Raw genomic sequence first — 14,360 nt, 5'->3', positions numbered from 1 at the left:
GTAGTTAACGGTGTGATGTCTCGGGCCTTAATCCCACAAACCGTCACGGCGCTTCTCATATAATAGATCCAATAATTCTAGGCTATTACCTGCTTCTGACCCAGATAACAACAACCGAGGCAAGCAACATCCAAAAGGGCATGACGCTCTACATATCAAGACCTAGAGGCTAGGGACTGCCCGGGGGGGCGGAGCCGGACCCTGACTTGGGGGGCTCGTGATGCGACTCACATCTACCGCAATCTGCATGACAAACGCATAAGGCCGGTCAAAGCACGCGTCCCACCGCGTCTCCCCGGACGCCCAGAACCTCTCCAACACGCCCTTCGCCACAAGCGGCGCGTACGTACCACCCTGCCGAGCCAGCACAGGCAACTGGGCGGCGACGAAGTCCCTTAGAGGCATTACCCCCACCCCCTCACCACAGCCATCACCGCCGCCGTCATCATGGCCACCACCCCCATCCCCATCACCAATCACCGCCGCCTGCACACCCAGCACCACCAGCGGCCAGAGCGTGCACAGCCAGATCCTCGGGCTCACGACCCCGCGCGCGAGCAGGCTTTGCAGCAGGCGGGCGTGCTCGGCGCACTCGGCGCGGAGGGCTGCGGTCGGGGCTAGCACTCCCGCGCTCTGCAGCGCAGACGCCCAGTACAGCGCCACGGCGGCGTGGTAGATGCGGCCGGCGAGGGTCCAGTCCTCCCGCGCGCGGGGCTTCGTGCCGGCCCAGTGCGAGGGGGAGAAGGCGCGGATGCGGGAATGGATTTGGTGGGCTTCGTGGGTGAGTTGGTCTGGTTTTGGTTTTGGGTTGGGGTGGGTGGTGGGCTGGGTGGCCCGCAGACGGAGGTGGTTGATGCGGATGATCTCGCCGAATAGTGGTGCGGGGCACATTTGGAAGGGGGCGAGGGTTGATTTTAGGATGACGTCGAGCGCGGCGAGGTGGGCTGGGGTCATGGAGAGATCAGAGGCGGGACAGGTGGTGTTGCCGAGGACAGCCATGCTGTATGGGGATGCGTGATGGTTAGTATTAACTGTGGTGGTTGTTGATGGCTCCTTAACCCAGGTCTGTAGACTGGGGATCCGGGGATGCGTGACATACAAGCAAAGGAATAGGAGCTGCGGCTCCAAGGTTTTGAAGTCGGCCAGGGCGGCAAACCCGCCACGTAGTTGGATCAGCTTGATGGCGCCCTCGACGTGTGGCCGCCAGTTTAGGGAAGCACCCTGTTGAAGCTGCGGCAAAACCTTATTAGAATTTTAAGGGCTTACATTCATTGTTCGGAAGTGGTGGCCCTTACGTCAACCAGGAGGAGGGTCACGATCCCGGCGATAACAACGTCGCCTGTGCGGTGACTCTCCTGATTCAGTAGCTCTCTAAGAGATCGGATGGCATTTCCCCGATGGGTATAGAACCTCTCGGCCAAGGCTTTATGGTTGACCTGCGAGTCGCCCCAAACGCGGTTCATCCGGTGGCTGAGGGTCATACAAAGCATCCCCAGTCGCAGGTAATCAGGGCGAGAAATCGACTCCTGAACGAGGGACGGCGATATCCGATATATTCCGGGGTGGTCCCCGAGCTCTCGGAGAGGGACAAGGTCTTGGTAAATGCAGGTATTATCTGGCAAAAACCTAATTAGCAATGGGGGGCAGGAAGGACAGGAACATGACCTGCAGTGGGTAGAACTTGCAGTATTCTGCAGCGTGAACCATGGCATCGGCGTCTGTATTCACACCGAAGCGCGGGATGGATTCGTAGACGGTATGTTTAGGGTAGGCATGTGGCGCCGCGACTGGATGAGTATGGCCCCGGAGCTCGGCCGGGTCAGCAGACGAAGCCGGGGACCCTTTTCGTCTTCGAACTCGAGATTTCACTTTTCCGGGCGCAAGCCATACCAGCCGCGTCGGCTTGACGTCGCCATATCCGGGGCACACACTTCCGGCTGCCGCGCACCTATTGCATGCTGGTCTCGTCGAGTCACAAACAACACAGCGCCGAAGGCATTCCCAGCAATGCCGCTTCGGGGTTTCTGGTTTCTCTCCCATTTTGGCGTTCGCCAACACAGCTGAGGTACGCCAGAACCGTCACCGCCTGGTGGCAGCTGGCTCATTCAACGGTCATCCAACCGCCCTGGTATCCTATGATTCCTATCGTACATACGGCTTGGGTTGTATTGGGTGGGGAGGTACGGTGCGTCGGTACCTCGGCCGGTAGTTTTGGGCGGGATCAAAGCTCCCAAATTTCATTGGGGATGACAGGATCGGTTACGGATCGTGTTTGGTGCGGCAAGGAAGTTAATTACGGCAGGCGACCGCCGCCACTCCCGAAGCCCCGTAACATACAGTTACATACAGCCTCCAGTGTTCAACCCCAACATCAAAACAGCCAATGACACAAGGCGCCATCTTTTACCTTTGCTGGTGCGCTGGGTATCCTCACTTCGGTACTTATCCCGCTTCTGAGCACAGGTAGCATTCGCTAAAGCATGCCGCAGCCATCAACCGGGCTTGTTTCAAGTCTCTCCACCGCTCTTGTATCTCATTCGAGCGCGTGTCAAAACGAGATAGCACGTCTCATTTCACAACGCTTCGAGACTCGGACCTCCCTCCGCTGATCGCCCAAACAATCATCCTCCAATGGTCCAGGTTGTCGCTGTTGGTTCGCTAGATTAATTTATCATCGCCCGGATGTCGTGTGAGGACTGAGAGCCAAGCGTTCAAAGCAACGTTGGGACTCAACAAGGGCATGGATAGTATTGCGGTGACTGGCAGCATCATGCATGACAAAATGGGCGAGTGCCGGAGACTCACAGTGCCCAAGTCTGGGAATGATGGAACAACCGAGTATAAATTGGCCTTCTCATCCCGGCAAGTTTGCAGATATAATACCTTCCTCAACTCCAAGTCTCTTCTCCGTGGGTACGCGGACTCAATCGCCCACCATGCACTTTTCTTTGGCCTACGGGGCTCTCGCCCTTCTCCCCCAACTTTCAAACGCCCACTTCCTGTTTCCGCATTTGATGCTCAACGGCGTCAAGACGGGCGCCTATGAATACGTCCGCGAGCACGACAACGGCTTCCAACCCTCCTTCACCCCGGAGATTCTTAGTAGTAATGATTTCCGCTGCAACAAGGGGTCGTGGAACCACCGCTCCCAGCCCAAGACGGCCAAAGTAACTGCCGGAAAAGACACGGTCGGCTTCCATCTCCATCTCGACTTTGGCATCTACCATCCCGGCCCAGTCACGGCAAGTCCATCTCCTCAGCCCCGAAGCTTCCCTCACCCCCGACTAACACCACCTCGTCGGAATAGATCTACCTCTCCAAAGCACCGGGTGATGTTCGTGACTACGACGGGTCTGGCGATTGGTTCAAGGTGTACCAGCTGGGCACCATGATCCCCTGGAACGGGACCGACCAGGGCTGGTTGACGCGGGACCTGAAGCAATTCGAGTTCAAGCTCCCCAACGAGATCCCCGCCGGCCAGTACCTGATGCGGATCGAGCAAATGAGCATCCACCAGCCCTACCGCCAGAAGGAGATGTACTTCCAGGTGAGACGCAGACAAGGCCGGACGTCTCCTCCCATCGTTTGTTCACAGGCTGACATACCGGTCGCTTTTAGTGCGCCCACCTCGACATTGCCAGCAGCTACAACGGCAAGACGCCCGGGCCTCACCATTAAGTTCCCCGGCGGCTACCAGCCCAACGACCCTGCTATTCAGCTCGACAGCTGGGCTCAGCCGCCCCCGACCTTTGCTCCCATGCCTGGTCCGGCGCTGTGGCCCAACTAAGGACGATATAGCCTCACTGCCACGGTATCAGAGAGAGGAATACTTGGAGATGATAGAACTTCAGCGGGGATAGCTCGAGGAATAGGCTGCTAGTCTTTGGATACATGTAGCAAATCTAAGTATCAAATCCTTTTTGATTGGTGATTTGATGGCACATATTTTCCATTCAAACATGTTTGTAGAAGTGACAAAACTGTCATTCCAGTCTTCATGATTCATTACCATTATGACGGACAGGGTGATATCAAGGTAACGCCGTGCACCCAACACCCCCACCCACAACCCAACCACACCCGAAGTTCGAACACAACCTCACCTCCCCCCAATCACGGCGCCGGACTATACAACTGCTCGCCATTCTTCTCAAACCCACCCACCACCTTCTGCCCCTCGCCCCCGACCAACCACCTCGCAAACTCGGCCGCCGTCTCCGGGTTGGGCGCGCGCGCCCCGACCAGCAGGTGGGCCGGGTTGAGCAGCGGGTCGTCGGCCGCGTCGGTGGCCGCCTTGAAGACGGTCGTTTCCGACGTCAGGTTGGCCGGCAGCGAGAGGAACGTCCCGCGGTCCGTGAGCGTGTACTCGTCGAGCAGGATGGCGGCGGAGAGCGCTTCGAGGGGGAACGTGATGTATTGGTGGTACCAGGTTGAGTAGGCGGTAGACCAGGGGACCTGCGGTGAGGAGGGGTTAGGGGCGAAGTGAGAGGGGAGGAGGGAGGAGGGAGGGGGGTAAGTCATACCTGGCCGATGCTGATCCAGAGGTCGGATTCCTTAATGTTGGTGGCCGATTTGTCGTAGCGGCTGAGGAATCTCACCGGTGGGGTTGTGTTTTTGGCCTCGGCGGCTTCGTGCAGATCGGAGAAAAGGGTGTAGATGTCAGACGTACCCGAGACGTTGGCTGGGTTGGAAGGGGGCCCAACGATAAGGAAATGGTCCCGGAAGGCGTAGTAAGCAGGGTCTAATGCGATTCCCTGCTCGATGGCGATCCTCTCCGCTGCCGGGCTGTACGTGATGGCGACGTCTATCAGGGCGTCTTTGAGGTAGTTGATACTGTAGGTTGTGTCACTTTGATACCAGGCGACTCTGAAAGGCTCAGAGCCGTTGGAGACCTTTTGCTCGATGAATGCGTCGGCGAGAGCTGTCTCACAATTCAGTCAAGGTTTTTCAGCAAGAATCGATATTCAAGTTGACGAGATACCTTTAATCAGCCCACTCTGCCCGGCGCCTCCGTTTCCGATACCAAGGAGAATGGACGAATCGTTGCCATAGCCACCGTCGTAAACAGCCGCTGGGTTTAGGGCTGCACAGAGCAACGGTAGCGTTGTAACGGCGAGGAATCGAAGTGAGACCATGGCGAACGTCAGAAGAAGTTCAAGAGATGGTGAGTTGAGATGTGAGTGTCGCTCGACGCCTGGGAAAGACGTTGAATTTATGTTTCATTGCGCAACAGCGTCAGGCAATGGCCTAGGCCAGAAACGACTTAGAAAAGAGATAAGCTTCGAGTTTGTTGGGTCTGATGTGCGCCACGACGTCAATCATTCTTCTTTTTCGCTCAACAGCTAGTCCATTTTCCATACCCCGGGCCAATGCGGACGTATCACGGCAGTTTCCATCACATCGAACAAGGACATGATCTGTTATTGCCAAAAACTCGTCTTGCTACGTGGAGCCGATCCAACAGACTCAGCTGCGACCTTTGCAGTCGACGATCAACAGAGGCTTTTCCCGTCAGGGGTGTAATTGGCCCAAGTCCCGCTAGGGAGCAGGGGACGGCCCAGACCTTCGTCTTCAAAGCACCTATGGATGCTGCAGGTGTCGTGAACCAATCGTCCATGTGGCCATCCGCTGACCTCCTCACTCTCCGTCAACTCCAGGATTCCCACCCGCCAGAAACTTGAAGAACGTGAGCCTGTTCCCGTCCGTGTCCCTGATTTTAAACTGTCTATATCCCCACTCCTTATCTGCGATCTCCTCTATAATCTCGACATTCCCGTGCGACTTCAGTTCTCGATAAAAATCATCCAGCTCTGTGGTGCCTAACGCAATCCACGCTGACGACTCCGCCACATCACGGGAGAAGTATATGTTGGCCGCGGCTTTGTCGCCCGCGTAGAGCGAGCAGAATGTCTGTTGGCCCGACTGTCCATCCGTGTGGACACCGCCGACCGTGAAACCGAGCACTTGGGTGTAGAAGTCGACCGTGGCTTGGATATTGTCGGAGCGGAAGTGTGGGATGATCTTCCACGCAGACTGGACTTGATTTCTGTTCGTCATTGTGCTTATCGCTGTCGGCGGCGAGGGTTAATGACTTAGGACTGACAAAAATCCGTTGGTGATGGGGATGTTAGGGGGTAAAGCTGAATGATGATGCCTTTTGCGGCCTAATCCCCGCTCAAAAAACAAACTTAAAACAAACCAAACTTGCTGTTGCCAAATCGAGCAAAAGGAATCAGAAAAGGGAAATCGAGTGAAAGGAAAGAAAAACGTGTAAAATAATAGACCGAGTAAAAGGAATTAAATGATAAAAATGAAATCGAGTAAAAACTGGAAATGGAGCGAAGCACAGTTCCTTTGGGCTAAATCACTTTCGTTTTGTTGCTACAATCGAGGTTTGGTCAACATTTTGACGTGATGCACACTTTGAGTTTCGGCTCCTTTGTCCATGGAGTGCCGATCCACGACTGGCAGGTTTTATGTTCGAATAGTGATAGCATCGTGGCTAGCATGCTTGGGCAAACTGTGGTTGGCTTCTCTAATCGTTGGCAATAAATGTTTAGCTACACAGCGTGCTCAGCTGCCTCGCTCGTTACCCTCTTTTCAAGGGCGGAGAGACTGACCGGAGTGAATCATCAAAAGCATCCACATGCGATGTTTTGTCGCTGGGTCAGTGGTCCCCCGCTTGGCTGGTGGGGTCTGTATTTTTACGCTAAGCTCGACAGGGCCCACCAGCGGACCTCCCCTTGTCGTGCACGCAGAGCTGCCACCGCCGCAGTTGCACTTCAGCCATTCAAAGATTCGCAGCGCTGGGCAACCTCAACTTTTCGAAAAACTTCAGCCACGACCGACGTAATCACCACCTACTCCCTTCTTCCCTCAACAAAACATCGCCTCTGCCGCGATCTGCTCTATTGGCCGTTGCCTCGGGAGCACTTTCTTGTTCTTTACGTTTTTTGATACCCGTCTCGGCTGCGCTAGCTTCGGTTGAATTTACGAACATCGGTCGCGCCTCCTCCATTCTCAGCCTCTGCTGATCCCACCGTCAACAACAGAGAGCTCCTTCTTTCCCTTCGACTTTCTAGCCTACCTTGCTTCGAATCGCGTACCAGATCAACAGGCGGGATGGCATCTGTAAGTTTTTACGCAGCATCCCCGCAAAACACCGTCATCCCACCCTCTTGCCAGCTCGATATATCCCCCGCCTCGATTCATTCTTCTTCATCGATTTTATCGCATAATAGCGCCGATATGTCCTCCAAGCCCTCTACAGCCTCAACTTTTAAAGTACACGGACCGTTAAGACTAACCTCTCCCCGCCAGCAACCTCGTCCGACCCCCTATAACCAGGGCTATCTGCCTAACGGCGCTAGCGGCCCGGTTCCTGGCGCCACCCCTCTGCTTCCGAACCAAGGCCGTGTTATCCAGAGCGGTCCCATCAGAGTACTCTGCATTGCCGATGTGCGAGGTGCGAATACCCAGCAGTGCCCAAACCGCGCAGCCTCCCTTTATTGACGACGGATTCACAGGCAACCTCCGCTCCCTCAACGACCTCGCCCGCTCGGCTCGTGCGGACTACATCATCCACACCGGCGATTTCGGCTTCTACGACGAGACATCCCTCGAGCGCATTGCTGAAAAGTGAGTTGACTTAGACGTCTGGCCGCGACCCACGCTGACTGTTGTCGCGACAGGACCTTGAAGCATGTCGCCCAATACTCCCCCCTCATCGCGGACGCCACCAAGAAGGCCATCGTGCAAGGCGCCCAGGGCACTGTAAAGGGCCGGTTTCCGCCAAGCGAACTGCCGCTATCGGAACTGCCACAACTTATCAGGGGAGAGCTGAAGCTCGAGGTACCCGTCTACACGGTATGGGGCGCCTGTGAGGATGTGCGGGTGCTGGAGAAGTTCCGATCCAAGGAGTACAAGGTTCCCAACCTTTTCATCATCGACGAGGCACAGTCTATGTTGCTGGAAATTGGCGGTGTGAAGCTCCGGCTTCTCGGATTGGGCGGCGCCGTCGTTATGCACAAGCTCTTTGACAACGGCGAGGGACGGACGACGATTGCTGGCGGCCAGGGTACCATGTGGACAACTTTGTTGCAGATGGGCGAACTCGTTGACACGGCAAACCGCGTTTACGATCCCACCGAGACTCGCATCTTCATTACGCACGCGTCCCCCGCGCGCGAGGGCATCCTGAACCAACTGTCGGTGACTCTGAAAGCCGACTTCTCCATCTCCGCCGGGTTGCATTTCAGGTATGGAAGCTCGTACAACGAGTTCAGTGTTAACCCTACCCTGGATCATTACCGCGGCAAGCTCGCCGCCTCCAAGGCGTCCTTCAACGATGTTTGGGACACGGTCAAGGCTGAAGTCGAGCCGGCGATCAGCCAAGTTGAAGCCCAACAGACCCTGTTGAAAAATGCTCTGGCAGTGGTTGAGAAGATGCCTACCACTGCGGCAGGTGGGAACCCATTTGGCGGCACGCCTGCGGGCCAGTCTCCCGCAGCGCTCGGCCAAATTGACGAGAGCGCCTTCAAAAACATGTGGAACTTCAACCTCGCAGATGCTGCCTTTGGCTGGCTTGTCCTAGAAATCCAGGACGGCAGAATAGGAACCGAGATGAGGGCTCAGGGATTCAACTTCTCTCACCGTGGCGCGAAGCAGCAGCCTGGTGTCCAACCTGCACCCATCGCTTCCGGCAGCAGCCCGGTCATCCACACAGGCCCTTCTGCACCGCCGGCCGCCAGTCCCGTCACCCAGCCGAAGGTCGCCGCCCCTGTGCCCGCACCAGCCCCCGCACAAACGAAGCCAGCCACGCCCCAGCCCCCGCCGGCTGCTTCACCGGCGCCTCGGGAGGAGAAAGCGGCACCGGCTTCCGCCAACGGCGCTGCCAGCGCACCCGATGCAGCCCCAGCCCCCAAGAATCCGGCTGACAACATCATCGGTCTCTTCGTTATGAACGCACAGAGCGATGACCAAGTCAGAGACTTGTTCTCCGAAGAGGATAAGCCCAAGATCACCAAAATTGAACGGTGGGGCGTTAACAACAAGGTGGCCCAGTTCAAAACGGTCGAAGACCGGGACGCTGCCATGGAGCGTCTTCCCGACGACGTCAAGAATCGCCCCTCTGGTCAGGAGGACCGCTCCAGGCCGCTAGTCAAGATCTTCTCGCCTCCTCCGCCGCGCCAGCAATTCTCACGTGGTGGCGCTGGCAACTGGGGTAGTAGCCGTGGCGGCAGAGATGGCAGCAACTCGCAGAGCGGCTACCGCAGTGCCGGCGGCGGAGGTGCTAGTGACAGCGAAGGTGCCGGGCGCCGCGGTGGCCGCGGTGGCCGTGGCGGTCGCGGCGGCGAGCGTGGGCGGGGAAGGGGCCCGCGAGGCGGCGCCAAGAATGAGGGCGCTGGGTCTGCTCCTCCGGTTGACTCCTAGGGTCCTAGGGGGGGCAGTCTGAAGCTGGTGCGGCGTCCGGCTTCTCGACGGCTGGCTGGTAGCAGCGAGGCGCCCACTCGCCATCGTCAATTTGTATCAACTTGCTGACGACGACAATTGCCGATCATCCAGGGGGCATCAACCCCAACGAATCCAATACGACGCGCAACAAATCTGGCTCGGTTCTACCAACACAAAAATCCCACCAACGACACCATTTCACTGTGATGATATTCGGCTAGCCTGTCAAGCAGCCAACTTTGTTTTTTTTTTTTCTTTTTCTTCCGGAAGGGCGGAACCTGGATGGATTGGGCTCGCTTCTTCTTTGCTTGGCTTCGGAGATAATAAACAACAACGGGGAAGGCGGTTCGGAAAAGAAGCAAAGATCTCCGTGACTCTTGATTTTTCTGGAACTGCGCTTGGGGAACGGAAGGTGGTGGAGTTTTAGAGATCCGTTGGTCGTTGGTTGGTTGCCTCTTGAACTGTTTTCTAGTCCTCGTACGCCCGGTACACTACAATGCAAACCACTGTCACGCCCCACTGGGGGAGGTAGTGGTAGCTTCAGCGAGGCAGCGGTATCTATCTGGTACTTCTGCTGGAATGGTAGTTGGTCGTGAATATTCGCTTGCGAGTGCCATCATTTTGTTTGTGTGTGTTTTTGTGCGTATGTGGGTGTGGTCTTGCCTCCTGGTCTCCCCGAGTTCCATGCCATCAAATAAACCGCATGTGGTTTCACCATCGAAGCCTTGCCGAAACTGTCGGGCTGTTATCTGTAATGCTAGGGTCATTTCAAGTGTGCGCCGCAAATCATCAAATCCCACGCCCCATTTAAAGGAGATGAGCGGAACGCCCAGATCTAGTTTTATGTTATGGTACACACAATCATCGTACATGTACACAAACAAGCCTCCGCCATGCTATTACGCACCAGCCGCGCCCCTCTTACACTGCTAGACCACGCGCATACATCATCACCATCACATCAAGCCCGCGGCTTCATGCCCTTATGAATCGCCGCCACCCCGCCCGTCAAGTCCTCGTACCCCTGGCCCGCCACCACAAACCCCGCATCCACAATCATGTCGCGGAACTCGCCCTGGCTCGGGAACCGCTCGATGCTCTCCACCAGGTACTGGTAGCTGTCGCGGTCCGCCGCCACCAGCTGCCCGATCAGCGGGATCGCCCGGAACGACCACTCCTTGTACAGCGCGTTGAACACCGGGAACCGTGTCGCTTTGCTGAACTCCAGGCACGCGAATACCCCGCCGGGTTTGAGCACCCGGTGGGCTTCCCGCAGCGCCGCGGGGATGTTGCTGAAGTTGCGGATGCCGAAGGCGACCGTGTAGAGGTCGACGGAGGAGGAGGGGATGCTGCCGGTGGCGGTGGCTGGGTCGAAGAAGGCTTGCTCGCTGTTGCCGTGGGCGTCGTGGGTGGTGGGTTCGACGGCGGAGGGGTAGGCGTGTAAGGGGCGGGTTTGGGTGAGGTTCTCGGCGTTGGCTTCGACGAAGGAGAGCGCGGCTTGGTGGGAGGCGGGAAGGGATTCGGCGCGCTGCTTGCCGACCGTGAGCATGGCGCGATTGATGTCGGAGATGGTTACGCGCACGTCGGTGTTGCCGTTCAGCTCGTGGGCCGTGCGCAGCATCCGGAAGGCGATGTCCCCGGTTCCGCCGGCGATGTCGAGAATGTGTTGTGGTCCGCGGGGGTCAGGGCCCGCGGTTAGGGGGGAGAAGCCTGGGTTGAGGGAGGCGACGAAATGGTCTCTGTGTGGGGGGTGGGGAGCCGTGGTTAGCGGAAATATGGTTACTGGGAAGAGGGGGCTGTGTAAACGCACTTCCACACTCGGTGCCAGCCAAAGGACATCAGGTCGTTCATGCGGTCGTACGACTCTGCGACGCTCGTAAAGACGCCGGCCACACGTTCGCGCTTCTCGCCTTCTGTTACGGTCTCAAACCCAAAGTGGGTTGGCCTGGACGGATCGGGAACGGCATAGTCGGGGGCATTGGTTGTATTCGGTGCCGCGCGGGAGGGGAGGGTTGTTGAGAAGGGTCGTGTAAATCGTAATTGTTGCTCGGAATGTGTAAAGGCGCTGCTCCGTACGGGGCGGAGCGCTCTCCTGAGGGCTGTTCGGGCTGCCATGTTGAGCAGGTTCACGGCACCGACACAGCTCCGGGATTAGATCTAGAAGAGTTCGGGATCAGTTCATGCATGCGCTTGCTTGCCTCGAAAAATCGGGTCGGCCCGGGAGATGTGGCTGTCGCATGTGGCTTGACAACCCGGAACCCAATGGCCTGCGTGTTTCAGCCCTGATTGCGGGGTTAAGATGCGCGCCAGGGGGTGTAATGGTGGGGTGGATCTTCAAGCTTTCTCGTTCCCGTTGCGCTCGCATCTCCAACAATACTACCGATCTACCGCCGGTCTGGGGAGAGGTAGTACGTACCTGGTTTATTGGGCCTCAGCGTCTCGATCCTCGCGCGACTTCACCATAGCACCAGTGGCAGCCCGGACGTACTTGATGCCGAGAACAGCGAGAAGCGCGCTGATGCTCAAGACGCAGAGCACGGCGATGACAATGCGGCTTTCGTTTGTCATGTTGCTCAAATAAATGAAAGGTAGGCTTGTGTTGGTGGTTTGTTTGGATTGATGCGGAGTGTGATTGGGATCCTGTGGGAGGTACACAGTTCAGTTGTCGCAGTTGCACAAATCGGTTGCTCAGGTTGCCCGGCGATGGGGTTTGTGGGCGCAACACAATGCAGGACCTGGCAACGTCGACAAAAAACCAAAGGTCGGCTAAGAACCAGATGAATTCGCGCGTCGCTCGCTCACTATTTGTCTAGACTTTCCTTCCCGCCCACAAACTCCCCAAGGTCATACTCATCAGGGTATCTCTCTAGCTGGCTCTTCAACTCCTTCATCTGCTGCTGCAGGTCCGGGGTCAGCTCTTCATACACGTCCTCAAACATGGTCCGGACCGGCGGTTTCTTCTCGCGCTCGGCTTCCGAAAATGCCTTGAGCACATCTCGCCTGATACTCTCGCGGGCCTCCTTCTCCTTGTGCTCGTCCCAGCACCCTTTGGCCTCCATCCACTTGCGCAGCCTCGCGATCGGGTTGTCCCGCCTCTTCCAGTCCTCCACCTCCACCTTGGCACGGTAGGCAAATGAGTCATCCGATGTGCTGTGGTGGCTCACACGGTAGGTCATGGCCTCGATCAGGACGGGTCTACCACCGTCTTGCAGGGCGATCTCGCGCGCCTTCTTCATCACCTCGCGGACGGCCCAGAAGTCATTACCGTCCACTCGAATCGTTTCGATTCCATAACCCAGACCGCGGCTGGCAATACCGTCGCCACGGTACTGTTCTAGCGTGGGCGTCGAAATGGCATATCCGTTGTTGCGGCAGACGAAGATGACTGGGCAGGATCGAGTCGCGGCGATGTTCAATGCCGCGTGGAAGTCACCCTCGCTGGCTGCACCCTCGCCAAAATATGCCGCTACTACCCTCGGCGGTATGCTGGGGTCCTGCATCCGCTGGATTTTGAGGGCATACGCCGCCCCGGAAGCCTGAGGGAGCTGCGTCGCAAGGGGCGAAGAGATGGTGTGCTGTGTTGAGGTCAGTCAGCATATCTTGAACCACTGTTTGTGCTCGGCAGGAGTCCACCCACAATATTCAACTCCCGGCTGCCGTAGTGAACCGGCATATTCCTACCCTTCCCCGGATCCTTGTGGTTCGCAAACAGCTGGTTCATAAAGTCGGTGAGGGTGAACCCGCGCTGCTTAAACACACCCTGCTCGCGGTACTGGCAGAATATGACATCCTCCTTCTCGAGCGCGGACGCGGTCGCCACGGAAACGGCCTCCTCGCCGGCGGACACCATGTAGAAGCTCAGGCGGCCCTGGCGCTGCGCGTCGAACATGATCAGGTCCATGACGGACACGGTCAGCATATCGCGGTACAGCTTCACCACCTCCTCGTCGCTGAGGTCGGGCTCGAAGTTTGGGTCGACGGCCACGCCGTTCTGGTCGATCGCCCGGTACGTCGGCAGCGCTGGGTAGCTCGCCGGTTGCTCGAACTGCATGCTGCTGCTGAAGGCCGACTTGACCGCCCCGGGGAACATGACATGCTTGGAGTCTGGGCGCTGCGAGATGGACCCGGCATGGCGGCGGGGTTGTTGTCGTTGGTAGTGGTCATGGTTGCGGTGAAGGGCTGGGAACCCAGACGATGAGGAGGTGAGTAGGGCTAGAGGAGAGAATTGGGATCCTCCAAGGCGCAAGAACGCCCCATGAGGGCGAGATAGGCGCATTCTCTTCATTCTTGGGCGGCGAGGGGGGTGAATCGGATGAGGAAGGGTTGGAAATTGTGGAAGATTCTAGGATTTCATTCCATTGCCCTTCAATTGAATGGAAAACAGGACATGGTCCCTCGGGACGAGGGGAGCGAGGTCAGCTGGCGGTGTTCCGGGGGTAAACGACGTCACTTGTGCCGACGGAAGCCGTTGCATTTCGCGGGGTCTTGGCGTTCAGGGGTTTTGTCCGGGGTTCTCCACGAAATCTTACCTCGGTGAGCTTGGCATCCGCGGTCCCTTGCTGATACAGAACAGCTCGAGGGAAGGGTGGTACGCAAGGGTGTCCAATACACAGTGCAGCAGTACACAGTATAGGCCCATGCGAAACTTGGAGCGAGGTCAACCGTCTTTCATCGGAGGAAAAACACATTTGGTGGGCCTAGACTATCCATTTCATCTCGCAACTCCGTTGTGTTCTTGGGTGCGCGAACGTGGCGGGGAGCAATTAGCAAACAAGACGAAGTCAAAGCTACCTATTGTTCGTTTCTTTTTCTTATTTTTTTTTTTCTTATCGTTCCACATCGTCTTGGTGTCACACAGCGCCTGGGGCTTTACCCACAAGGGCGGCCAACGCACATCACCGTTTTTC

The 14,360-nt window shown here is 57.1% G+C and overlaps 7 protein-coding genes across 7 annotated transcripts; 2 read left to right on the top strand and 5 right to left on the bottom strand.

Annotated features, from left to right (window-relative positions):
- Window positions 1-162: 162 nt before the first annotated feature.
- CHGG_09267 (uncharacterized protein) lies at window positions 163-2,040 on the bottom strand (the record flags this gene model as incomplete). Its single annotated transcript, XM_001227193.1, has 4 exons — window positions 163-1,000; window positions 1,100-1,242; window positions 1,484-1,615; window positions 1,666-2,040. 4 exons carry the CDS (start codon window positions 2,038-2,040, stop codon window positions 163-165), a joined length of 1,488 nt encoding a protein of 495 aa, XP_001227194.1.
- Window positions 2,041-2,936: 896 nt separating this feature from the next.
- On the top strand, window positions 2,937-3,787 carry CHGG_09266 (uncharacterized protein; the record flags this gene model as incomplete). Its single annotated transcript, XM_001227192.1, has 2 exons — window positions 2,937-3,167; window positions 3,308-3,787. The coding sequence occupies 2 exons, from the start codon at window positions 2,937-2,939 to the stop codon at window positions 3,785-3,787; spliced, it is 711 nt and encodes a 236-aa protein (XP_001227193.1).
- A 326-nt stretch (window positions 3,788-4,113) lies between these two features.
- Window positions 4,114-5,135, bottom strand: CHGG_09265 (uncharacterized protein; the record flags this gene model as incomplete). Its single annotated transcript, XM_001227191.1, has 3 exons — window positions 4,114-4,455; window positions 4,524-4,921; window positions 4,982-5,135. 3 exons carry the CDS (start codon window positions 5,133-5,135, stop codon window positions 4,114-4,116), a joined length of 894 nt encoding a protein of 297 aa, XP_001227192.1.
- A 502-nt stretch (window positions 5,136-5,637) lies between these two features.
- CHGG_09264 (uncharacterized protein) lies at window positions 5,638-6,057 on the bottom strand (the record flags this gene model as incomplete). The annotated part of the gene is made up of 1 exon (XM_001227190.1): window positions 5,638-6,057. The coding sequence occupies one exon, from the start codon at window positions 6,055-6,057 to the stop codon at window positions 5,638-5,640; it is 420 nt and encodes a 139-aa protein (XP_001227191.1).
- A 1,191-nt stretch (window positions 6,058-7,248) lies between these two features.
- CHGG_09263 (uncharacterized protein) lies at window positions 7,249-9,432 on the top strand (the record flags this gene model as incomplete). Its single annotated transcript, XM_001227189.1, has 3 exons — window positions 7,249-7,465; window positions 7,527-7,638; window positions 7,692-9,432. The coding sequence occupies 3 exons, from the start codon at window positions 7,249-7,251 to the stop codon at window positions 9,430-9,432; spliced, it is 2,070 nt and encodes a 689-aa protein (XP_001227190.1).
- A 982-nt stretch (window positions 9,433-10,414) lies between these two features.
- Window positions 10,415-11,568, bottom strand: CHGG_09262 (uncharacterized protein; the record flags this gene model as incomplete). The annotated part of the gene is made up of 2 exons (XM_001227188.1): window positions 10,415-11,192; window positions 11,264-11,568. The coding sequence occupies 2 exons, from the start codon at window positions 11,566-11,568 to the stop codon at window positions 10,415-10,417; spliced, it is 1,083 nt and encodes a 360-aa protein (XP_001227189.1).
- A 306-nt stretch (window positions 11,569-11,874) lies between these two features.
- Window positions 11,875-13,504, bottom strand: CHGG_09261 (uncharacterized protein; the record flags this gene model as incomplete). Its single annotated transcript, XM_001227187.1, has 3 exons — window positions 11,875-12,007; window positions 12,304-13,028; window positions 13,091-13,504. 3 exons carry the CDS (start codon window positions 13,502-13,504, stop codon window positions 11,875-11,877), a joined length of 1,272 nt encoding a protein of 423 aa, XP_001227188.1.
- Window positions 13,505-14,360: the final 856 nt, after the last annotated feature.

This window comes from Chaetomium globosum, genomic scaffold (genome assembly GCF_000143365.1).
Source record: "Chaetomium globosum CBS 148.51 scaffold_6 genomic scaffold, whole genome shotgun sequence".
Taxonomy (NCBI): domain Eukaryota; kingdom Fungi; phylum Ascomycota; class Sordariomycetes; order Sordariales; family Chaetomiaceae; genus Chaetomium; species Chaetomium globosum.
Note: the sequence above shows the minus strand (reverse complement) of the source record. Positions and strands in the feature narration are given on the sequence as shown.